The 26,281-nt window shown below is 42.7% G+C and overlaps 1 protein-coding gene across 11 annotated transcripts in view; it reads left to right on the top strand.

Moving 5' to 3' along the window:
• Positions 1-26,281, top strand: part of FRY (FRY microtubule binding protein) — a 194,850-nt gene that overhangs the window by 125,999 nt on the left and 42,570 nt on the right. For all 11 annotated transcript variants that reach the window (XM_060273790.1, XM_060273791.1, XM_060273792.1 and 8 more), the window contains 16 exons: positions 78-238; positions 1,341-1,451; positions 2,774-2,928; positions 5,402-5,501; positions 6,528-6,699; positions 8,299-8,555; positions 9,629-9,775; positions 10,923-11,091; positions 11,854-11,944; positions 12,995-13,077; positions 13,913-14,063; positions 15,972-16,075; positions 17,066-17,251; positions 21,245-21,443; positions 23,772-23,893; positions 25,370-25,557. In XM_060273790.1, the coding sequence (XP_060129773.1) occupies positions 78-238; positions 1,341-1,451; positions 2,774-2,928; positions 5,402-5,501; positions 6,528-6,699; positions 8,299-8,555; positions 9,629-9,775; positions 10,923-11,091; positions 11,854-11,944; positions 12,995-13,077; positions 13,913-14,063; positions 15,972-16,075; positions 17,066-17,251; positions 21,245-21,443; positions 23,772-23,893; positions 25,370-25,557 (2,396 nt within the window). The remainder of the gene's footprint in view (positions 1-77; positions 239-1,340; positions 1,452-2,773; positions 2,929-5,401; positions 5,502-6,527; positions 6,700-8,298; positions 8,556-9,628; positions 9,776-10,922; positions 11,092-11,853; positions 11,945-12,994; positions 13,078-13,912; positions 14,064-15,971; positions 16,076-17,065; positions 17,252-21,244; positions 21,444-23,771; positions 23,894-25,369; positions 25,558-26,281) is intronic.

The following is a 26,281-nucleotide window of genomic DNA, read 5'->3' as shown; positions in this document are numbered from 1 at the left end:
TGTTGCATAAGAATAATTCTCATGTTTTCCTTTCTAAAAACAAATTAACAAATGTAATTTTATGTTTCTTTGCTCAGTGCACCATAGGAGATTCCTTTTCCCTCAGCAAAGTTTGAGGCACCACCTTTTCATTTTGTTTAGTCAATGGGCCGGACCGTTCAGTATCATGTTTACACCACTTGATCGCTACAGTGATAGAAATCACCAGATTACAAGATACCAGTATTGTGCTTTAAAGGTGTGTGAACATTCCTTTTACTGAATAAAATTCCACATCCGATGATGCTCTTTAAATAAATAAAATATCTTTCTTTTACCAAAAAAACAACAACCTCTGTACATCCCCCCCCCCCTTTGGCTCTGTCAGTTTGTGTGTAAGATTGATTCATTTGATTCATCTGAGGAAGCAGGAGATTGGTATTAACAGCAACTTTATAAACACAGTTTTTTTCCTTTAATGCAGCAAAACCATATTGCTAAATTCTAGGTACTTATTTTGGAAACTGGTTACTGAGGGTTGTTTTCAGCTAACGTTTACTCGGAGGAGACTCGTGAAATTAATGGTCCCAAGTTATTCATTGCCATTGATTTCAATGGGTCTGCTCATGAGTAAAAACCAGTCAACTACAACCCCCCCCCTCTTTTTTTTAATTGGAAACCGATACGAGGCAGTAAGCCTATCTTCCAAATAGGAGATTACTTCTGTTGCAGTCCCTACTGAATGTTTCATTCTCACACTATACAGTATACTAGATGCCAGTTCTTAATCAAAATGAGATGGGTAAGACAGATGAAAGTAGGTGTCGGTTTGATTAATCCAGCCTTTCCGAACAATGGTGACAATCATGAATGGCCATGCCTGGAGCTAATAAGAGTTGTAGTATATAACCTCTGGAATATTTCTAAATGATGGACTAGATTGGATTTGGGTCCGTTCCAGCAGGGCTGCTCTTGCATTCTTAAAGAAGGCACCAGGTTGGGGAAGGTTAGATTAATATGTAGTGAGGATATGGAGGAAGAGAATGGAGTTCAGGGAAGGTAGGGGTAGACTAGGCATGTGTCTATCTAACCAAGAGGTATTGACTGGGGTTATTGCTGGGATATCATTGCATAATATTTTTTTTACAATGCCTAAGAGCAGCAACCTCCACACTTCAGTGGCCCCACTGAAGCCCCTTTAAAATCTCCCATTACTGCATTGCTTGATGCGCTGCTCCATGTTTAGAACCTACAGTGATCTTACAAGGTGTGGTAGCCAATTCAGTGAAAAGAACAAATAAACAGAAGTGTGTTGATTATAGTTGGGCTTGCACAACCAACCTCCTCCCTTCTGTTCTTAGGCAATGTCAGCTGTACTATGCTGTGGCCCTGTATTTGACAACGTGGGCCTTTCCCCAGACGGCTATCTCTACAAATGGCTTGATAATATTTTAGCTTGTCAAGATTTACGGGTGAGTAACACAGCAATGATGCACTTCTGAAATGATTTTAAATGTGTTACAAAAGAATGTGGTCGCAGGAGGGGTGGCTCCGTTGTTTTGCACTGCAGACGCAGGTACCCAGTGAATGTGCAATAAAGAGTTGTTATCAGTAAATGAAAGTATATTTGTTACTTTTGTTTCAAGACACATACCTTAGCATAGTTTATTAATCTAAATTTCTGCTGAAAAATACTCAAGGCCTTTCAACGCTCTACAAATTAAAAAAAGGTCTGGGGCAGAATGATCTCAATGTGTGTGTTTACCTTTCAATTTGAAGTCTTCCCACCCGATAGACCACCCACCTGATTCTAGGCTGTATGAAATGCAAATGTGAAATGACCTTCTGCTTACTTGAAATAGCTTCTGGTGAATCAGATCAATGTGAGTGGGCAGATCTTCTGATGAAGGCCAAAAAGAGTTTTAGCTTTAGGAGAAAATAAGGCCACTGCTATGGAAGATCAATGTTTTCCTTGCATGCTGGATCTCTGCCACATTAAATGTGCCTAAACCTGCTTTAAAATGCCCACACAGTAACTATTTAACAGTGTTTCCTGAGTATGGATGCAGCTGTTTGTATGTGGGCTCGGAGTTAAATGTGCGAATTAGGTGTACTTCCACAAATTTACTCCCATTTTCACAACCTATTCTGCCCCAAAGGTTTAGGCTCAGAGTAATCCTTGGAATAGTCTGGTGAACAATAAGGCTACAGTCCTTGTCTCATTTAGCTGGGAGTAAACCCTCACTGAATTCAGTAGGACGCACTCCAAGTAAGCATGGTTAGGATTGTGCTGTCGGAAGGCAAGAATGAATAGGGAGAAAGGAAGGCATGAAAAGTGAAGATAGATAGTGGAATTGGAATAGAGTGGGTTTTCCTTATGGAATATGTTAACCACAATGATTGTGATGGCCAGTGACTTAGATAGTTTCAAAAAGGGATTAGACACACATAACATCAGGGCTGGCAGAAAAGTACCTATGGTCCCTCTATGGTGGGACTATCTGAGGGTGGCAGATTTTGGGGAACAAATTCAAGAGGAGATTCCAGTCATTCTGAAAAAGACCATTGATTGTACCCCACAATTGTTACTATTACCTGTATTTGAGGGGTCAGATGTTGAGATCAAATCTGAGGAGGCAACTGGCAGGCTGTGCCATTTGAAAGTGAATTTTGGTCTTTCTTTGATAGATTTCGGTCTGATTCACCAGGAGGTCTTGCTTCCTTTCTGTGCTTAATTATTGATGCAAATATTATGGATAATTGCAAAACACTGTGCCATTTTCTGTGTACTCAGGTTCATCAGCTTGGCTGTGAAGTTGTTGTCTTATTGCTGGAATTAAATCCTGACCAAATAAACCTCTTCAACTGGGCTATAGACCGGTGCTATACTGGGTCATACCAGCTTGCTTCCGGATGCTTCAAAGCCATTGCAACTGTTTGTGGCAGCAGGTATCAGTAATCCTTCACGTAGGAAGTGCCAGAAGTTTGCAGTGTGATTGAACATCAAATTCAGGAGATACCCTGCAACTATTGAGTCGGAATATGCTTGAATTCTGTTTCACGTAAACATTGAAAGAATCAGTTACAATCTTAGGCCTATTTGCTATTTCTTAGTGTAGCAACTGGATATTCATACTGTGCAGAAGGTAGGACAAAAATGCCAGTGAGCAAGTGGAAATGAACAAACATTTTCTTAGGCAGAAAGCCTACAGCTAAGCAATATGCTTTTTCTGCTTTCCCTGGAAAATGCATACCTTTGTAATTTGGTGCAATGCTGAAGAAGAGAACTATGACCAGGTGTGTCAAGTACAAAACAAACCTATATACAGAGTACCCGCTACACTGTTTATTTATATAATGAAAATCAGCGTAGATCAAAAATGGAGTCCAAAGCTGTGAGCAAATTCAGGGATTGTTGAGGCCTATCTCTCATATTTTACTGGATAAAAGTTGTCCATTCATACCCGGGAGTGTCAAAGAATGTTCACAACCGTTTCAACTAAGGATGAGGACTCAGATATTGGCAAGCGCTTAATTTTCCGTGAGGGGAGGTTTGGTGGGGTGTGAGATAGAGACAGGCAAGATAGACGCAGACAAGGAGACAAAGAACCTTAGTGAAAATTGAGCACAGGGCTTGTGGAATAGACTGGGAGGCCAAAGTAGCAGGACTGAGAAAAGGACAGGGAGGATGCATAGCAGAAGGACGTCAGACAGCTATAGGTGTTGAGCTCAGGAACAGTTTCTAACAGGAGGGTGGATGGATGGAGAGGACAGTGAAGATTGGTCAGGAAGATGAAAAAGATAACTAAAGGAAGGATGAGACGAGAAAACCCTTGGGCTGGGGTGCTATTGGCAGGAAGAGGGGACAGGCAAGATTGGGGTGTGTTGAACCCACCTCACAAGGTTGTTGTGAAAAATAAGGGGTGGCGAGCCATGTACATTATACTCAGCTTATTGGAGGAATGGTGGGATAAATACATAATAAATAAAATACAACAAAGCAGATGATGAAAGAGGCAGCAGGAGTGGAATTTCATATTGATTGCCCCACCCAAACTTCACTTGCAGTTCACGATCTAGTTTGGGATAGTTGCCTGAGGTGAAAAGAGCCAGTGATGTATGATCAACCAAATAATAACTTGAGGATTGACTAACAAGATCATTTTTCTCCCATCCTCTTCAGACTTTTCGTTGCAGCATGTGAACCCTTCATATGATAGATCTCTTTAAGCAAGTTAGATTCCCCCTGGATCTAAACTATAGCAGTAGCTGTCATTTAATCATGATTTCTTTTGTTCCATTAAACCTTAATATAAGCTTCCTGGCTCCTAGGCTTGAGGGGCAACATTTCTGTTGTGATATTAAATGCTTAAAAAAATAATAATAGTGCTCTGGAATTTCACTAATCACAAGAAATGGCTAAATCGACATACTGTAGCATTGCAGCAAATGAAATAGGAGCTCACCTCCATACATTTCTTCCCCCAGCAATATCCTCAGGGCTGTCCTTCCCCATTTATTGACATTCCTTGCATTTCTGCCTTTTTTCAATCAGCTTGCTTAGATGGAGCAAAGCTGAAAGCTGAGTACCTGGTGCTGGGCACCTGATTCATCATTTATTTTACGAGTGCTTTGAGATAATGGTGGTAGCAGGCAGGTGGCTCTGTGTATTGTGAAATGCAGTGCAAGGTAGAGAGCGGAAAACAAAAAAATCTGTACTGGGTATCAGGTGTATAGAAATCTGGGCTGCAGTCCTACCCACCCTATAGTTGATGGCTTGGGTAGGAGGTTAGAATGCTGTGTATTTCCCTCTTTGCCAGCCTCCAGCAGTGGAGAGGGGTGCTGCTAGCTCAGAGGATATAGCATGTGCCTCAGCTCTAGTGCAGTTAGCTGCTACTAACAGGTCTCCTGTTGGGCTGGGTGTTGGAGAATTGGGACCTACTGGATCCTAAGCACCATGAATCATCTGAGGAGCCCAAGACTGACTCTCTTAAGAGAGGCCAGCTTGGAGCTAGCATAACAAAAGAAACCAACCCCAAATCCATTCCATCTTCCCCAAACCCATCCCACCTTCCATCCTGACCAGCTTTGTTTGTTCTGGGAGATTTGCTGCTCTCTATCTCCCCCTAGCCCTTCATTAGGATTGCTGTGCCCAGCTCAGAATGCAAATTATATGCATTTGTAAATAAACTCCTTTGTTATATCATTAGGAATTGGCTGTTCTTTAGATCTGCCTTTTTAAAATAAAAAAAGTAATTTTACATATTTTGTGTTTCGTTTGTTCTAATGGTGTTTGATATAGTTCATTGTTCTATTCTTAGTATATGTTGCCTTGAGCGTATTTTTGCACACAAAAAATTAGATTACAAAACTTTTCTTTGGAATAAAAATGATCACAAACATTTGTTTATTTTTTTTCCAGGAACTACCATTTTGATATTGTGACTCTTTTAAATCTAGTCCTGTTTAAAGCATCTGACACAAATAGAGAGATTTATGAAATTTCCATGCAACTCATGCAGGCATGTATGAAATATTTTTTTTAAAAAAAACAACTTCTAGAACCATATATGGAAATGCAAACTCCTGTTTAGCCTCCTGTACCCTTATCAATGTATTACATGCTTGTTTTACTCTTTAACAATCGACAATGGAAATATGACAAGAATCCTTTATATAAAGGTATAATCCAGTGACACTGGGGCACAGGAAACAGCCTTGGAGAGGGGGGGTACTTTACAAGGGGCCTGACCCTTCATTTTCAACAATATTCTTTGGACAGCAACACCAGGTGTTGGACTGCGCTGGGCAGTCTCTTAAGAGCACAGAGTTCTTGGGCATATGTAGCCCGGTGTGGTGTGCATGGGAGTGATGGTTTGTACAAAGCAGCCTGGGATGGATAAGGCAGAGTGACAGGAAAACGTGGGGCAAGAGATCAAAGAGGGAAGAGAAGCCAGGATCGGCCATTGGCTGAGGACAAAGCCTTGACTGATCTGGCTGATGACTTTCAGTGTCATAATAGGATTGGGAAGGGAAACAGGTGAGAGAAGCAACCCCAATAAGTTAGGTCTTGGGAAGCAGGGCAATTAACCCCTACCAGCTGAAAAAAGGAAAGTATAGTCGATCAGGCTTGTGAATAAGCCCACAAAGGTTTCTAGCCTACAGATTGGTTTTTTTTTTTACTAGCCTTCCAAGTGGTTGATAGCCAGCGTTTCCATGTTGGCTGTGGAAGAGGGGTAGCCTTCTACCAAGTGGATTGGCGGAGTAGGAAAGGAATGGCACAATCTATCTCCTCTCCACCAGCCCACTTTGTTTTCTGGTTGTGGAAGAGGTTTCCCTTTTTGACACTAAAAGAGAAGCCAAATGAACTGGCTGAACAGGTGGAGCCAAGAAACCTGCCTGTGCATAATTCCTGGTTGCATACGGCTACCAGGCTAGTGCCTAAATGCAAGGCTGTGTGTACAGATTAATACCCTGGCGATTTGGATTCTTGTAAGACGCTGTTGAAAACCTGTAATGCCGCTTTTGTCATTTATCTTCGCCCGCAGATTTTGGAGGCCAAGCTTTTTGTTTATTCAAAGAAAGTAGCTGAGCAAAGACCTGGCAGTATACTTTATGGGACTCACGGCCCATTGCCGCCGCTGTACAGCGTCTCACTAGCGCATCTGTCCTATGAACTGGCAAGAATGTACCCGGAGCTCACGCTTCCACTCTTTTCAGGTAAGCGTTTCTAGTGATTTTTTAAAAATGAATGCGAATTAGTAAACTACCTGTTCTTGGGGAAGCAGATTAGGTTTGCCTTCTTTTCCCTGCGACTCTTTTTGTGCTCCCGAATAGGATGGAACTCCCACATCTGTGATCACTTGGAGGTTATTGCTGTATCCCACATTATTGCATAATAACTCTTTGTGAAGCATTTTTGACATTCTTGTTTTATGTAACTTGACATATTCAACAAATTTGATACTTTGGGGGTAAATTTTAAGAAGCATCTCCTCCTCCCCCCGCTTTGATACTTTTAGCATTAATTTTTTTTAAATTGCTTTTACTTATCTGTTATCTGTGTCATTTCACTGTGTGATACGTTAGGAAGACCCTTTCTTTTTTCCCTTTTTCCTTTAAAAGCAGTTTATGAAGACTTTCCATACAAAAGCAAAACAAGCATAGAAACACTAAAAAGTTGGAGCATATACAGCTATGCATTTGGTTATAGCAAGCATAAGAGCAAAACATGTGGGCAACAGAAAATCTCCCACAAATGAACAATCCATACCACACAAACAATTAAAACACAAAGTCAGGGACCCTTTCTGATTGTTGAACAGAATTTTTAAAATTAGGGCTCGAAACTCAATATTAATCCCTTCGTTTTACTTGGTCGTTAGTCTCATTGGTTTTCAGGTGGTGATGTTAACATGAAATCAGTTTATCTATGCTTTTGTGCTTCATAAATGTTCTTTTCCTTCACAGGATTAAGGTCATCAGGTAGCAGAAGTTGAATAGTTATCAGTTGCTGAAAATGCAGCACATAACAATATATTCCTACACATATGACTTAGACACAGAACAAAAAGCTCCTGAAATCATCATTTTTTTGATCCTTTTAAGGACAGGTGGTTTAACTGAATGCCACAAAACCTGCTCATGCATGTTATGCGTAGGGCATTGAGACAGGATGAGGTCCATGCTTTTAGCCCCAGCATTGTGTCTCCTTCCTCTGACATCCAGGTGTGGAATTATATCATTTGCAAAGGAAGCCCTACATGTGAAGATTCAGGACAGCCAAAAGAAATTTCTTGTTCACATATCGCATTGTTAAACCATGGAACTCGCTCCCACAGGAGGCAATGATGGCCACCAACTTGGATGGCTTTAAAAGGAATAGACAAATTCATGGAGGATCCAGCTATCAATGGCTACTAGTCCATGATGGCTATGCTCTACCACCACAATTAGTGGCCCTCATGCTTCTGAATACCAGTTGCTGAAAACCACAAGGGTTTCTTGTGCTTGGGTCCTTCTTGTGGGTTTCTTGCATGCATCTGGTCAGCCACTGTGAGAACAGGATGCTGAACTGGGTGGGGCAGTGGCCTGATCCAGCAGCTTCTTCTTACATTAAGGTTTCTTTGCCGACAAAAAGCTCTCCATGCATGGAACTTGGAGGAAGGTGACGCAGCATTGGGGGGTGGGGTTAAGAGACCAGCCCCACTTCCATGCTTCAGCCTGGAAGTCCCTACACACAAGTTGCATTTGAATAATGCTGCAGTCTAGCTGGTTGAAACTAAAATTCTATGAGCTCTTGTTTCCCATTGTTTATAGAAGTGAGTCAGAGGTTTCCAACAACGCATCCAAATGGGCGCCAAATCATGCTCACCTACCTGCTGCCGTGGCTTCACAACATTGAACTTGTAGACAGCAGGCTTCTTCTCCCAGGGTCAAGCCCAAGCACCCCAGAGGATGAAATAAAGGACAAAGATGGGGAAATAGCTGTCACCTGCGGACTGAAGGGAAATGGCTGGGGCTCTCCAGAGGCTACATCCCTGGTGCTTAATAATCTGATGTACATGACTGCTAAGGTAAGCAAATAAATAATATGCTTTTAAATATGAAATCCAGTACTGCTTTTGACCAACGGTTCATTTCTGCATGCTTCCCCTATATTTCAAGTTGAAGGTTGCATGCACAACAGCCTTGTGACTTGCTGAGGGCCACCCGGGAATTTGAACCTGGTTCTCTCCAGCCTTAAATCTAATCTGCTTCAACACACTGGCTTTCTTAGTATTTTTCTGTAGTTTTAGACAAGCCAGTGTTTGACCTGATCGGTTAGATTTTCTACCTCTGGTGCTATAGATAATAATAATAATAATAATAATAATAATAATAATAATAATAATAATTATTATTATTATTATTATTATTATTATTATTATTTATTATTTATACCCCACCCGTCTGGCTGGGTTTCCCCAGCCACTCTGGGCGGCTTCCAAAACACAGTAATCTATTAAACATTAAAAGCCTCCCTGATCAGGGCTGCCTTCAGATGTCTTCTAAAAGTCTGGTAGTTGTTTTCCTCTTTGACATCTGTTGGGAGGGCGTTCCACAGGGCAGGCGCCACCACCGAGAAGGCCCTCTGCCTAGTTCCCTGCAACTTGGCTTCTCGCAACGAGGGAACCGCCAGAAGGCCCTCGGTGCTGGACCTCAGTGTCCAGGCAGAATGATGGAGGTGGGTTATTGGGTTAAATTATATTGCTTTGTTGTTCGACCTGTGATGGTTCAGCTTGATACTCGGCTGTCAAGCAAAAACAGTTGTTGGGTATCCAGTGCTCCCATTCCGCTAGACAAGGTAATTGCAGTAGCCAAATGAAACTTTCCACACTTCTCTCCCCGCCAGTGCCCCTAGGCACCCTCAAAATCAGCTTCAGAGTGTTGGGGGAGCTTCTGGAGAAGGTTTGGGATGACGGAGGGGGGGTGGAAAAGAAACAGAAGTGCCGCTACACTAGTGGAACTTGGCTTGCACTGAATACAACCCAACAGTTATTTTTTATTACATTGCATCTCTTAGTTTTCTTGTATTTTGGCCATTTTATTGCACTTTTATCAAGTTTGCCCTTTTGTCCCCACCCCCACCCCTGCCCCTGCAATGCAGTACGGAGATGAAGTCCCTGGACCTGAAATGGAGAATGTCTGGAATGCTTTAGCCAACAATGAAAAATGGAGCAACAACCTGAGAATAACATTGCAGTTTCTCATAAGCTTGTGCGGCGTCAGCAGCGATACCATGCTTTTACCTTACGTAAGTGATTTAAAAATAAATAAATAAAAAATACCGTATTTTTCCGTGTATAAGACTAGGTTTTTTACCCAAAAATTAGGTTTAAAATTGGGGTTCATCTTATACACGGGTAGTGCTGAGAGGTGTTTTCTTAATTTGGAGTCCCCTAAAATATACATGGAGGCATTTTATAGATGGAAAAATATGGTTATTAAAAAGCTTGTATTGGCTTGGATTCTAAGAAGTTAACCCAGAGAAGTTCAGGGAAGGAAGATTTCCTATTCTTTTGCCCTCGTGTCCCTCTGAAAACCTCTGTGGAGGTGGGGACAATGTGAGATGAGATGCAGAGAACTGCTGGAGGGTAGGGAAAAAATCACACTAAATTGGGTGGACTTCTGTCTGATGTTGTTTGAATCTCCCATCCCCTAGCCTTATTCCTTCCCCTCCATGCTCTGTCCTGCATTCTTCAGAAGTGACCTCTGACCCTCCATAGTGGGTTTTTGCAGGACATTACCAGCTGAAATCTTGGAGGGGATGAGAAACTTTACTTCTCTGAGTGAGAGGGTGACATCCAAAGATGGGTTGTATCCCTCCCTGTAAGTGTCCCATGGACAGACATGGTCACCTGATCAGTGACTGCTTCCTTAAACTCCCTTAACTTATCTTAGGATCAAAGCCATTGTTCCTATTAGGCAAAACAGCTGTCTGTAGAAAGATAGGCTTCTCCTAGCATCAGTCTTTAATAAATTAAACTACCTCAGTTTGTAGAGTAATTCAGATGCTATACTGCAGGAAAGTTTGAGCATAATGCCAAATTTAATCGTGGAACTCCAAGCAAGACCTCCACTTTGCCCAATACTATAGGGACATCATCAGCTAAAGTATGAAACAACTGTTGTCTTTTCAGACGTAATGCATTTCCAAGTATGTATCTTCCATAGGTAAATATTTCTGCATCCATGATCTTCTGCATACCTCCCTTTATTTGGGTCACCCCCTAATTGTAGACAGATCTTATGGCCCATTAGATATGTAGATCAGCGTAGTTCTGATGGGTGTATCTTAGATCCTTTCAAAGCTAAAATGATGCATGTGTGCCTATTATACTTAAAATGTGCACTTCTAAGTTACAGTTTATAGAGGCTGCTAAATACTACTTTTTCTTCAGATCAAAAAAGTTGCCATCTATTTATGTCGGAACAACACTATTCAAACAATGGAAGAACTTCTGTTTGAGCTTCAGCAAACAGATCCAGTGAACCCCATAGTTCAGCATTGTGACAATCCGCCGTTCTATCGCTTCACTGCCAGCAACAAGGCCTCAGCAGCCGCTTCTGGTAAGAACTGAGCACCCCTGTCTAATAAATTGCAACGTGATATTGTGAATGGAGGAAGCATGAACAGAGCATTACAATAAATTTCATCCCAACCCCTCCCTTGTCGTTTCTCAGACCCCCCTTATCTCATCAACAAAGAAATGTACCGTATAATACCGGCAAGACAATTTGCCATAATGCCATAATCCACCAGCGATCAGGACACTGTTGGAGGCTACAGTGTCACCGGCTAAGGAGCCATACCACGTTCCTGACTCTTGAGCTTGATGCTGGTGATAGGGGGACCACGAACCCTGAGGCTAGGAGATTGGAGCCCATTGAAGCTGATGCCACAACACCAGGGCCAGTAGAAACAGAGCCGGGGCATTCAAGAATGGCTTCCCCCAGGGCTCAAGGAACTAAGCACCCCCCCCCTATATGACCTTGCCATTCCAATGGCTCAGGGAGCACACTAAGCCTAACCTCCCATTCTAAGAACCCATTCATTACAGGGAATGAATGGAAAGTGGGGAGGGCAAAGAGAAAACACCTCGTTGTATCTGTTTTCTTGTAACACAGATACCAAAGTAATATGTGTGGATATTCTGAGAGGCTGATGATTGTGGTGTGGAGCTGACTTAATGGTGTGCATTCATAGCCTATGATTTCTGTATTACACCAGGCTGTCCAGTGCTTGGTTGTTTGAATCTTTCAAACTTGAGTAAGTACTTTGTGTGGGTTTATATATATATATGTAAATATATGTTGGCTTTACATGTACAGGAACCACTTCAAGCAGTAATACGGTAGTAGCTGGCCAAGATAGTTTTCCTGACATTGAAGATAACAGAATGGTGAAAGAAACAGATGAAAGGTTTGTAGTCTGCTGAATCAAAACCTGTTTGTCTGTCTGTCTGTTTCTTAAACATGAATTCCGTGAACCAGAAAGGCTGAATTATCCAGCTGGAGAATTTCACAGTACATCTGTTGAGGTCCATCAAGCAACTGATGCAATCTGCATATTCATAAATTTAAAATATAATTCCTTCTGATACCAAATTTGGGTGGTCTGATGCCTATCTGTCTGGCAATGAAATTGGCCACACAATAAGACAGAAATAATTTTGCTCATAAGTTAAATGGAAAAAAAATTTAAAATGGTTTTGGTAACTTCAGCCCAGTGTTACTTCTGAATACAAGATTTCAGCTCGTTGACTAAAATATTTTTTCATTACATACACCACAGTGATTAGAAAAGTGTAATTTAGACAGTATGTATAGATTGACCTAGATTGAGTTATCAGCAGAAGAGACTGCATAAAGAACTGCCAAATAAATCATTTTTCTTCTGGACAACACACACTTCCTTTTCCTTATAAAAACGTATGTAGCAGTATTGTTTAAATTGGAAATTTCAAAAGCATGGCATAAACATTCAGAACAACATTTATTTCTCTTTAATCCAGCATCTGCCTGCCCATTTCTTCAGGTGTGAATAAATAAATTGTGTAATACAGACGTACCAAGCGCTCCGCACAAAAATTTGCTAGAAATTATTTAAGAGTGCAAAAGCAGGGTGACATGTTAGACTGTTTCTCTTTTTGATCCCACTACTGAAGTCCAATCAGAAGATTAGAGAAACATTTGTCATAATTCTTTGGTAATGTGTCCTGTATCAGCAAAATGTCTTAGTGGTACAGTTATTCAAAGATCATTTAACACACTTGGCTGGTTTAGAATTTTCTGTTGCATTAATTTGTCAGTTTTAAAATCTGGTTTTGCTAGAATGCTACCACCCAAGTTCCTTCAAATAAGCCAGTTATTCAGACAAGGCTGGTTGTCGGTTTGATCTTTTGAGAACCTTCAAAATAATCCATCTTGAACCCAGATAATGATTTTGACACGTTCTTTCATTCTTTCCAAGGTTCAGCAATGTGATCAGAGCACATAATCGATTGGAATCAAGATACAGCAATAGCTCTGGAGGATCTTACGATGATGACAAAAGTATGACTTGACATTTGTTTACACTGCTTTTTGTGAGTGGTGTCATAGTAATAGGCATGATCCAGTCAAGGCGGTCTTCAAGTCCCCCTGGTTTCAACAGAATAATTAAGCATGTGCTGAAATATCTCCCACTGAAATCAAGGGGACTAATTTTTTTAAAAAATTGGCAGGATTGTGCAGAGTTTGTAGTTCTTTGGGTGGTTGAAGCTCTGTGATCAGGATCCTTCATTGCTTTAAAAAAAAAAGCCAAAAAGAATTGTACTTCAAGTAGTATAATGTAATTTTCATTCTTACTACTTGTGCCATATCTGTGTTAAGGTTTGCTAAACGTCACCATTGATTTGGCATAGCCGTAAACACTTTCTGTGTACCAGTTTTCAGAAAACACTATGGGCACAAGGAAGCAAGACAAAGCAACAAACAAAAATTGAAATACTCCAGCAATACAGAGCTGTCCATCATACAGTCATACCTGGGATTTTGAACAACTTAGTTCATGAACAACTCGGAACTCAAACATTGCAAACCTGGAAGTAGGTGTTCCGGTTTGCGAACTTTGCCTTGGAAGCCGAACGTCCGGTGTGGCTTCCGCGGCTTACGATTGGCTGCAGGACGCTCCTGCAGCCAATCTGAAGATGGGCCTTGGTTTCGGAACGTTTCAGAAGTTGAACTGACTTCTGGAACGCATTCTGTTTGAAAACCAAGGTATGACTGTATCTCAATATAAAAGGCCAAAGGCATGTGTTTGGTTTGCATTGTCTGCACCGAAATATACAAAGTCGGAACAACACCGGGTTCCCTACATATTAAGTTATCATAATACGTTACTCTGCAGACGATCCTGTGTCTCCATACACAAGTTGGCTATTGAATATCGTGGAGACCAAACAGCCACAGCCCTTGCCGATGCCATTTAATGGAGGGTGCTGGGCACCTCTTGTTGACTACCTCCCAGAAACTATTACACCACGAGGGCCACTTCACAGGTAAGGTGGATGTTAACATTATCTGTCTTACAAAACAGTTTGCCCCCACTGCCTCCTGATGGTCCTAAAAACATTTCTGACATGCTCTGCATTAGAAACCATCTTAATCCTGCTGTAAGAGACATGGGGTGTGTCACTTTTCCGAACAAAAGTGAAATAGGCGCATTAATATTGTGCTGGGAGAATTAATTTGTGATTCTGCTTTAAGATTCAGACAGATGATGAAGAATCTGATTTCAAAACCAGGGTCTGTACTCCCCGCGCCCCCACCCTCCAGCCTAATGCATTCCTGTCACATTCTGTGTGCTTTTCTTATATCGAAATTACCTTCTTATATAATCCGCACTGACAGGCATAATTTCATTTTGATTTCGAGGCTAAATGTAGACATCGTGACTTGTTATCACATTAATTACATTTTTTAACGCAGAAAGCTTCTGACATTGTGTCAGAAACTTGTTTGCCTCCCCCCTACGCCAGAGCTGATGTGGGTCGGGGTCATGGCAGGGCAGAGGACTGTAGCCCGGGCATTTCTAAGCAAGGTTTCACGTGCTAGTTGTCAGGGTGAGCCTTTAAGAAATACATGCTCCCAAAAGTTCACATGCCAAGGTAACATGAATAACATAACCCTAGAACTCGTGAACATGCAGTGAAGCTGAATGTTGAATGCGGAAGCTAGACTGGTGACTGGGAGTGGCTACTGGGACCATATAACACCAGTCCTAAAAGATCCACACAGTACATTTCCAAGCATAATTATGCGGCCTGCTGCATTGATCTGGTTTGATTAGTGGTATTCTTTCAACTGTGGTGGTTATGTAGTTTAATAATATTTTTATTGCTTTAACCAGTTATTGTAAACCATCGTGGCCTCTTAAGCGAGGGGTGGTTTTAAAGTTGAAGCAAATGGATATATTTATTCTGAAACTTAACGCACTGACAACAATCTGAAACTTGCCTAGGAAGCAGCGGTTCCATCACCACATCTGAAGCCCTGTCACTCAAGACAACCAGGACAGAAAAGGGGGAGGGTTTCATTCATTATTTTGCTAACTGTTGAGGCTGTATAGGGCGTTGTCAGGGGCCCGCAGGGCTTTGGATCCAGCATGGCCAAAGCTATTGAGGGCTTTAAAGGTCGTGACCTTGAACGCTTCTATATACAGGGGTACCTCTGGTTAAGAACTTAATTCATTCCAGAGGTCCGTTCTTAACCTGAAACTGTTCTTAACCTGAAGCACCACTTTAGTTAATGGGGCCTCCTGCTGCCGCCGCACCGCCGCACAATTTATTTTCTCATCCTGAAGTAAAGTTCTTAACCTGAGGTACTACAGTGGTACCTCGACTTACGAAGACGATCCGTTCTGCGGCCGTCTTCGTAAGTCGAGGTTTTTGGTTCTTGAAGCGCCGCTACGGCGCATGCGCAAAGCACAATTTCACACTACGGCGCACGCGCCGACCGTGCGCGCCGCTCTGCGTAGGTGTAGAACGTGTGCGGGGGCGAAAGGACTTCCGGGGGTTATCGACTTCAGAAGTCGAAACCTTCAGAAGTCGAAGCGTTCGGATGTCGAGGTATGACTGTACTTCCGGGTTAGCGGAGTCTGTAACCTGAAGCGTTTGTAACCCAAAGCATTTGTAACCCAAGGTACCACTCTATTGGTTCTATAGAACATTCTTCTATATGCCTCTACTATTTCACCTCATTAGTACAGTTGTGTGTTAATGTTCAGTGCCTCAATAGAACGGGCAACCAAGCTAATTGTGTTTAATTAATCCACCATTGCTTAGGTGACTGTATTGCACCTCAGATAACTCCCAGTATTCTCTGATCAGCTATTGTGTGATTGTTGCCATTTCCCCCTCATTCGCCTTGCAGCTTTTGAACTGGTTTCATCTTATTTTTCCTCTCAGGTGCAATATTGCTGTCATCTTCATGACCGAGATGGTCGTAGATCACAGTGTAAGGGAAGATTGGGCCCTCCACCTCCCATTATTATTGCACGCTCTCTTCTTAGGTAAGAAGCAAGAACTGAAGTTGAATTTGAGTTCCTAATGCAGACGAAGCTCCATATTACGTTGTCTCCCTCCACCTTCATTCATTTGCAGGCTTTTGTTTCAGCATTCTTGTTTTTAATCAGAAGCTAATCCCAGAAATGCTTGTTTGGGGTTTTGTAAGCTCTTCCCAAACTACTCTATTCCCTCCTACTTTTTGCTCTATAACTTTATGAAAAGCGGCAGTTAACACGGTAAACTCGAGAGAAGTGTTGTTTCCTCCCCACCCCTGAAGCTGATTTGATAGTTTGTTCATCATAGAAGTAACAAAATGTATGAATGTAAATTTTTGAACTGGCTCTCAGCGAAGTTCGACCGATGAGTCCTAGTGGTGGACTGTGAACTGCCCTGAGATCTTATGATGAATGGCAGTATATGAATCAAATAATTAAATAAATCCCCGCACAAGGCCTTCCACTTGTGCAGTGGGGCTTGGCCCCCCCCCACTTCTCCTTGCTCGCGCCCCCTCCCCGCCCCCCAATCTGTCTTAGGGGTGAGGTTAGGGAGGCGGATGTGGGCCAGACACAGAGATCTGGAGTATCCTGGTCTACATGAAACCTGGTCTACATGAAACCTCTTGGGTGGGCTCATCCAGGATTTTGAAGTTAATTACTATAACCTGACTTCAATAACCAATGCTCCCAATAGCTCATGCTGTAATAATGTATGTGCATATTTAAAACCTTCTGTTTGAGAAATCAAGGGCAGCCTTATAGTCAGTCAAAAAGTTTTTTTTTTAATTGATTATCTAACAGATTAAATGGTGCAAGCCTAGCTTTCACTGGTACTAAATTCATCGGTACTAAATTCAAACAAGATATTTGAAGAGGAAGCACACTCTGTATTTTTGTCTGTTTTTGTACTAAAGGCATGTGGATCACTTGCCATATCTGGAACTTGTTGACTTGTTTATACTTTATATTCAGTGATTGCCATTAACTGCTTTCCCTTAGGCCTTGACCATTACCGCCCTGAAGTCTTTGAGCATAGTAAAAAGCTGCTTCTCCATCTTTTGATTGCTCTATCATGCAACAGCAATTTTCAAGCCATTGCCTCAGTGCTTCTCCAGACCAGAGAGGTGAACGAAACGAAGACTCTCACAGTACAATCAGCATATCTGCCTGAATATTTCTATACAGGTAACAACAAGCAATTGATAGAGTATATCTCTGCTTTGTTTTGACTTGTCCCTAGTTTACTCCTCTGGTGCTCTTTCTGTGCTAGCAATACATTTGTTCAACACTCAGTTTGGTTACACTGGTACAATGCCCTATACTGTACTGTGTACAGTATAGGACATTATTGTACCAGTGTATCCCAAACTGGGTGTTGAACAAATAATGGAATATTCTTTTATGGTTGTAATCTGCTGAGTAAGTGTCCTGTCTAAATGCCTTAAAATAAATGGAGCTTATGAGAGACTGTTGTTTCCTCCAGACTGCACTCAAGGGGACTTTTAGATTGTTTGAGTCTGCACATCTACGGGCAAGTCCACGCATGTGCATAAAATGTAAGAAAGAAAAAAAAAGCCTTGAGCCTTCATGCTTTCTTCCGCTATGTGTGTAACCTCTGAACAAGAAGTGGAGCTCAAGAGTGAGCCTCAAGTTCATATGCCAAACTCCATAAGGCATGCAACCTCTAAGCAACGTCTCAGAGATGACACAAGTAGGACCTAATTCCACGACTCAATCTGTCTCTTTTTGTTGTTGTTGTTTAGTCGTGTCCGACTCTTCGTGACCCCATGGACCATAGCATGCCAGGCACTCCTGTCTTGCCCTGCCTCCTTCAGTTTGGTTAAACTCATGTTCGTAGCTTTGAGAACACTGTCCAACCATCTCGTCCTCTGTCGTCCCCTTCTCCTTGTGCCCTCAATCTTTCCCAACATCAGGGTCTTTTCCAGGGAGTCTTCTCTTCTCATGAGGTGGCCAAAGTATTGGAGCCTCAGCTTCAGGATTGTATTCAGTATTGTAGCCTCAGCTTCCAGTGAGCACTCGGGGCTTATTTCCTTCAGAATGGATAGGTTTGATCTTCTTGCAGTCCATGGGACTCTCAAGAGTCTCCTCCAGCACCATAATTCAAAAGCATCAATTCTTTGGCGATCAGCCTTCTTTATGGTCCAGCTCTCACTTCCATACATCACTACTGGGAAAACCATAGCTTTAACTATACGGACCTTCTGTCTCTTTTTACGGTGGACAAATCACCTGGGCACCAATTCTCATTAAAAGAAAGAGAAAGCACAGGAGCCCAAGGATTGCTTCTGTGTCCTAATGTGCCCCTTACCTTTAGAAGGAATAACAAGGTAAAATGACTACACATACATTCACTGGGTGCTTATCTGTGACCTTATTACTGTCCTGTCACTAGTCGTAGCGGAGGTTCTTTTAACTAAAACGGATAAAGTCACGCTGAAGAGAACAGGCAGATCAGTATCTCAACATGCAGTGTGGAATAACAAACAAGTGTGATGCTTCACTGTCTTTGAGAGCATGAATAAAAATGTATCTGCTTTTTTTTAATTAATAGTTTTTTTATTGAACTTTCAAAAAGGAAAACAGATGCAGTCAAATGATACAGACAAAATGAGTACAGCTACCTTGGGGCAGTGGAAGGGAAAGAGAGCTTGGATTGAGAAAGGAGCGCACAGGATTGTTTTTCGTCTGCAAACGGTTATTTTAAAAATGCTTCTGAAAAAAATCAATGGCATGTGAACTCTGCTCGTTGAATGCAAGAGGAACTGAACTTTGTGAACTCTAAAAAGAGGAGGAATTGTAATTTGACATTTTTATCTCCTCACCTTTGCTAATCAGTTGCTTCGGTGCATAGCTAGAGCAAATGAAGACTGATAGCCTTCCTGGGATTTTTTTTATCAAAAAACAGAATGTGGGCAAACACTACCTAAGATTCCGACTTGCAGCATTCAAGGCAGTTTGTCAAGCACTGTTGTGGACAAATAATACATTTTTATATTTTACCATTCCTTTTCCTTGGGGAGCAGTTCCTTTTGGCCATTGGCCATGCTTGCTGGGGCTGATCGTAGTTGTATTTCTGCAATGTCTGGAGGGCCGAAGGTTCCCCATACCTGCCCTGATTGGCTCAGTGAATCTGTACATAGGGAAGGGGCAAATGTGCTCATCCCCCTTCTCTCTGCTATGCAGCTTCCAGGGTTCCCTGGCTGGCATGCAGGAGGGCCCTGGGCAACTATGAGTTAACACCCTGCCAAGGACAGGCAGGGACATACTCCTCCCTCCCTCCCTCCTGCTGTTTATGTATTCCACATCAATCCTTGCGTCCTGATATGACAGAGACTGTACCTATAGCTCAGGTATAATTTCGAAGAACTACAGACCAAGGGTGGCATATGTCAGCAGTAGTCAGCAGCTAGAAATCCTTTTGAAGGAAAGGTCCAAATCTAGCATTGACACCGGAGGAGCAGGCTGTGTCCTTCCAGCTTCTCCTTCATGATGTGTGATGTTTCCACCCACGGATTCCTCCTATTCTGAATATCCATCCGTATAAACTTTTGCCTGTGCTCCTTTCTCCACCGTGGCCTGTAACACATGGCTAAGGAAGGCTCTTCCTATGACTCTTTTCTCATTGTAAACAGGATCAAATTCATAGGCATGCTTGGATTATGAGACCAAAGCTTGCATTTTTTTGCTCAACCTTTTTGGAACCAGGGTTTGGGGCTTTGACACTTGTGTAATGGGAGGAAGAAATAAGGGGAGAATTCCATCAAGTGATGCCTCAGTGCATTTAACCTTCGGCCAAGCACATTTTAAGTGCGGACTATGTGGGTACTTAGCAGCAGAAATTGTGCTCAGTTAACTCCTTCCACGGTCCTGCTGCTCAGCTACCCAGACCTAAGATACAGTCTGGCTAAGCGTACCTCCCAAGCCAGGGTTGTAGTTTGCCTTCCCCAGACAAACAATGATGAGTAGGAAGCCAAGAGCAAAACTTGGCTACAGCTCATGATTTGTCTGAAGCAAGACAAGGCGTGAGCCCAGGATCAGACTTAATGCCAAACTAAACCATGGCTTAGGTATTCATAGTGCAGCAGCAAGGGGACCAAGAGATGAACACAGTGGCTACAATTTGGGTATGACTTATTTGCAAACTTGAGCCATTGTGGCTTGAGGAAGAATTTCACACAAAACCTATATGAATGGACTCACAGCTGTCCATGGAGGCGCATGTCAAGTCTGTGTCCAGGACAGCTGTCTACCAGCTCCATCTGGTATGCAGGCTGAGACCCTACCTGCCCTCAGACTGTCTTACCAGAGTCGTGCATGCTCTGGTTATCTCCCGCTTGGACTACTGCAATGCGTTCTATGTGGGGCTACATTTGAAGGTCACCCGGAAACTACAACTAATCCAGAATGTGGCAACTAGACTGGTGACTGGGAGTGGCAGCCAAGACCATATAACACCAGTCCTGAAAGACCTACATTGGCTCCCAGTACGTTTCCGAGCACAATTCAAATGTTGGTGCTGACCTTTAAAGGTCTAAACGGCCTCAGCCCAGTATACCTGAAGGAGTGTCTCCACCCCCATCATTCAGCCCGGACACTGAGGTCCAGCTCCGAGGGCCTTCTGGCGGTTCCCTCACTGCGTGAGGTGAGGGCCTTCTCGATAGTGGCGCCCGCCCTGTGGAATGCCCTCCCATCAGATGTCAAGGAAATAAACAACTTCAACTTTTAGAAGACATCTGAAGGCAGCCCTGTTTAGGAAAGTTTTTTATGCTTGATGTTTTATCGTATTTTTAATAGTCTGTTGGGAGCTGTCCTGAGTGGCTGGGGAAACCCAGTCAGATGGGTGGAGTATTATTATTATTGTTGTTATTAGTATTATTAGTATTACTATTAAATATGAAAATGGTATATGTAGACAAGCTTCTAGAAAGGAACATGACCATTTCAAAACCACAAGATACGTAACATGTAGCTGTTTTCTAACTCCTGGTCACAGACTTGATCGAGCCGTCTCTTCTGTTATTTACTCCCAAGTTCTGTGAGGGTTCAGGGCAGCTAAAACTATTACCAAAGACTTTCTTGCCCTGCGATGATTCTTGAGGGGAGTTCTGACCTTGGCTGCACATTCCATGTTTATCTTTTCCCCCCCACTGCTGCTAGGTGGCTTTGACTTTCTGAGGGAGTATCAGTCTTCTCCCGTGCCAGACTCTGGACTCAGCTCCAGCTCCACCTCTTCCAGCATCAGCCTTGGAGGGAGCAGTGGGAACCTCCCTCAGATCACCCAGGAGATAGAAGACATGGACCCAGCCGTAGAGACAGATGAAAAGGCAAACAAGCTAATTGAGTTCCTGACTACCAGGTAATCAAATCAGAGCAAAGATGCCGTGCGTTCCGCTGCAGCATACCTTTGGAAGAATGCGTCTGTATCTTAATCAGATGAAGGAGTACGTTCCAGCGCAAGTCTCTGGCAAACATACAGTCACAACACATTCCCAGTCATTTCCTGACCTTTGTAGATAATTCTGTGAAAATAATAATATTTAAAACGGTTGCAAATTTCACACAGACAAGAACCTGCGAAAGAACCAGCTTCCATAATACAGTGGTACCTCGGTTTATGAACACAATTGGTTCCGGAAGTCTGTTCATAAACTGAAGCGTTCATAAACTGAAGCGAACTTTCCCACTGAAAGTAATGGAAAGTGAATTAATCCGTTCCAGACTGTCCGCGGAGTAAGCGTTCATAAACTGAAGCAAACTTTCCCATTGAAAGTAATGGAAAGTGGATTAATCCGTTCCAGATGGGTCCGCAGAGTACTTAAACTGAAGCGTTCATAAACTGAAGCATGGGTGTAATTGGTTCCGGAAGTCTGTTCATAAACTGAAGCGTTCATAAACTGAAGCAAACATTCCCATTGAAAGTAATGGAAAATGAATTAATCCGTTCCAGATGGGTCCGCGGCGTTCATGAACCGAAAATTCATAAACCGAGGTGTTCATAAACCGAGGTTCCACTGTAATGAAATATGTAGCCTGTTTGGCTGATGGGTCATATTCCAATTAATTACCAAAGCTGCCAAGTCTGTGGCGCTTTGTTCTGCTTTGGGAGCTAAAACCAACCGCCGTTTCAGTCTTAACTTGAGAAACCAACAGTCAAAATCACAGAAAACCCTAACAATGAAAATAGCAGGACTGGGATTTCTTAACTCGATCCAACAAGACCGCATGTAAAATTAACATAGGTGCAAATGTAAGCGGTTGCCACTCACTATTGCATAAAAATCACAGCAAATTATCTGAACACCTCCTGCTTGGTTCTTATAGCCACTTGTGAATCTTAGGCAAATGGGTGGCATTATTTATGTATTATATATGCTACGATTCATTACAAAAGGTTGGGGTTTGGGGTGATGTTGGAACACCAGAAGCTGATAGAATGAAGTCAAGTGGAGAAGGACTGGGGTCTAATATGGTGGGAAGGAAGAAACGCCAATAACTTGAGGCTTAGGGACTATTTTAAATCCTGCAGGGAAGCCAAGTAAGATGAAATACTTCTGCAATTCTTGACCACTTGCTTCTACCGATAATTGTATTCACTTCCAAATTCGGTCTTCTCTTTCACATCCAGATGTACCCACATCCTTTAATAACTTGAGGGTTTGGTGGGAGAAGCGAGAACCTCCAACAGTAGAGGAACTAATCTATAGTTGCTTTGTGCTATGACTTGAGACAAAATGGGAAGTGCTTGTTTATGCTGTTTTGCTAGCGGTGATCTCACTTCCAGTGATTTTTCTGGGTGCTCTTAGTGCCATGGGTGAAAGTATTCACACACTGTGCTGGGTCAGCAGCTACCCTGCTAGGAATGGAGGGGGTTGATGGTGGGATTCACCCGGATAACTACAGCTCAACAGGGTGCGGGATAAGGAGTTGCTGCAGCTCAGCAGGTTGGAAAAGCACTTGCCCGGTTGAACTAACACTAGCCAGAGCAGGCAATGAAATGGCTACAGTATGGTAAGACCGTATCAGCTGCAGAGATGCACTTCACCTTCCCCTCTTGTACGATGACTTCTGCAATGACACAGGTAGCAGGTGTGCATGCCCACCCCCAACCCTGCAACCCTTTAGTAGTGCAGGAAAACATGGCCCTGACTTCCATTTGGCTCATTTGTCCTTAGTGACATCATCATACTTGGCATCTGCTCCCTGATTGACTGGGATCTGTATTCCCAGGAAGAAGATGGCCCAGTTTAAGAGAAACAAAACGTGCAGAACTAGCTGCCCTCTGGGCTCACACAGACAAAGTGAGTGGGAGAAGATGTCACAGAGCATTGCCCCCACCGCTCCAAAGTACTACTTTTGTGCCGAAACTTGAAATGGGAGAAGGTTCTGTTCAGCCCTACCTGGCATTCGCATTTAATAAATTTCCTTTTGCTTTGCACTTAGCTTGCCATGGAAAACTAAAGCTCTGCAATTATCTCAAATAGATTATAGTAAAAAGAAAAAGATGGGTTGCTTTTTAAGGATGGGATAAATTGCATTTCTGAAATGTGTATCGGAATGAATGGGATGGAGTCCACTTTTTTCTCAGTTTAGGAGAAAGAGGAGGCAACACTGCAGCTTAATTATACATTTTTTTAAAAAAACCTGGATACTAAAGGAAAATGCATGTATGTTTTCTTCTTTTCAGGGCATTTGGTCCTCTTTGGTGCCACGAAGACATCACTCCCAAGAACCAGAATACAAAGAGTGCAGAGCAGCTTACCAACTTCTTGCGTCATGTTGTCTCTGTCTTTAAAGATTCCAAATCAGGTATTGAATCAACTGGTGGTGGTGGTTGTTGTTTGGTGACCCTCAACTGGTGCTGTTTTGCTGAACAATTCCTACTGTTTTCTCTCAGATCATCCCTGTAAGCAACTGTCTTTTGTAGTCTTAATAAAAAGGGGTGCAGGGGAGAATTTCTGTACCTATATTAATTTTCATGGTCTGATTTTAGGTGTTTATTCACATAAAATAGGGGCATAGGCTGCCTTATACCAAGTCAGGTCTGTTGTGTAGTTCAGTATTGCCTATACCAGTGATGGCAAACCTATGACACGCGTGTCAGACGTGACATGCAGAGCCCTCACTGTTGGCACGCGCCCCACTGGCCCATTCACGCTGTTGTTGTTTCCCCCCCATTTGTTCTCCTGCTCCTCCTCACGCTACAGCTTGTCTCCGCTGTTAAAACCCGTTGTCTCCGCTGTTAAAACCCAGGTCCTTTTTGTTGTTGTTGTTGCTGGTAGCCAGAGATTGTTTTTAACCCTTTCTGTGCTGGGGTTTTTGGTGCTTTGGCAGACTATGTCGGTGCTGCGTGTTAGTTCCAGCGAAGGTATTATTCGTCATTTATTTTTGTTCTCTTCCCTCCCCCCCCAAAAAAAGCAAAGCAACTTTTGCAACCCCCCAAAAAACCTCCAAAACTTTGGTCAGCAGCTCCACCCAAAAAGCTCAACAACTCTGGGCACTTTGTGAAAAATAAGGGGTTTTTGGTTTGGTTAAATAATTAGTTTTTGGTTTATTAAATACAGTTATATATTACAATTATACATTTTTGTTATTTAAACTATAAATATCGTGAAATTATGGTGTTTTTTCTTGAAGTGACACACCACCCGAGTTATGCTCAGTTTTTTAGCGAATTTTGACGCATCAAGCTCAAAAGGTTGCCCATCACTGGCCTATACCAAGGATGGGGAACCTGCGCTCTCCAGGTATTGTTGGAGTAGGATTTCCATCATCCCAGACCAACAACACTTGGAGGATCACTAGAGGACTGGCAGTGACACCCCCCCCCCCCGGATTTCAGAAAGGGAATTTTCCCAGCCCAACCTGGAGATGCCTTAGGAACTTCTGTATGCAGTCTGCTTTATCTTTAGAATTTTTAGATGGTGCAAATGTTTTCATATTAGCCATTTCACTCTAGATGTCAAGAACCCCATCTTTGCTCCCCATGAGTAGTAATTGAAGAGTGCCTATGCTCGTACCTTTAATTATAGTGTTTGGGGGGAAGAATTTTACCTGGATTGGCAGGAGGGAATAACTCCTGGCCTGGGCTTCTGACCTCAGCCCTTTGCCCTAATTATCATCACCACAAGTTCTTTTCCTAAAGCTATTGCTGCTTACACCTGCAGCCAGTCAATATTAGCCTGACCATAATTTTTAATGACTGTAAATTAAAATTTGTGAGCTCCCACATTATTTGTCGTTTGCCATTTGACAGTACGAAATCTTTTCTTCCCCCCACTTTAGGTTTTCATTTGGAGCAGCATCTTAGCGAAATTGCGTTGCAAACAGCCCTTTCCAGTTCTTCGAGACATTATGCTGGCCGTTCTTTCCAGATATTTCGAGCTCTAAAGCAACCTCTATCTGCACATGCACTTTCAGATCTTCTTTCAAGATTAGTGGAAGTTATAGGAGAACATGGAGAGGAGATTCAGGTACCAATATGCTTCAGCATTCATAAGAACAGAGGAAGTTGCCTCATACTGAGTGAAACAATCAGTCTTGTCTGAACTGACCTGCTGGTGGTTCTCCAGAATTTTGAATAGGAGTATTTCCTGTTCCTACCTAGCGAAGCCAGGGGGTTGTATAGCTGACAAAGCACTGGAGAAACATGATCAAATCGCTGAGTCCCAGTTAACAGTCTGGTAGCCCTATTTTGGACCAATTGCAGTTTCCAGGCCAATTTCAAAGGCCTCATGCACAACATCCTGCAGGAATCTCGGCCTGAGGTCAACATAGCATGGGTAATTGTGCCCGGGCTATCTCCATCCAAGTATAGCCGCGACAGCCATTTTGGCTTCTAAGGACAATCATCAAACAATACCCCCCCCCCCCATTTAAAACCAGTCCTTTAGAGAAAGTGCAACTCCCTTCAGAACGGGTTGAACACCATTCACCAGAACAAACAAACCACCCCTCACCACTGCCTCAATTTTTTTCTGAGTTGAGTTTCAGTTTATTAATTCTCATACAATCCATTACCATGCCCAGGCACTAATCCAGCACATCCACTGCCTCTCCTGAATTAGATGAAAAATACAGTGAGGTGGATGGCCGCTGGGGAGAGAGCTTTTTTATGGTATCGTGCTCTAGAGCTATCAGGGCTTTGAAATGATGCCGTGTTTGCTTGAAACGACTGGAACTTAATTTGCTAACACG

The sequence above is a fragment of the Zootoca vivipara genome, chromosome 4, assembly GCF_963506605.1.
Source record: "Zootoca vivipara chromosome 4, rZooViv1.1, whole genome shotgun sequence".
NCBI classification, from domain to species: domain Eukaryota; kingdom Metazoa; phylum Chordata; class Lepidosauria; order Squamata; family Lacertidae; genus Zootoca; species Zootoca vivipara.
This window is presented reverse-complemented; position numbering and strand designations above follow the sequence as displayed.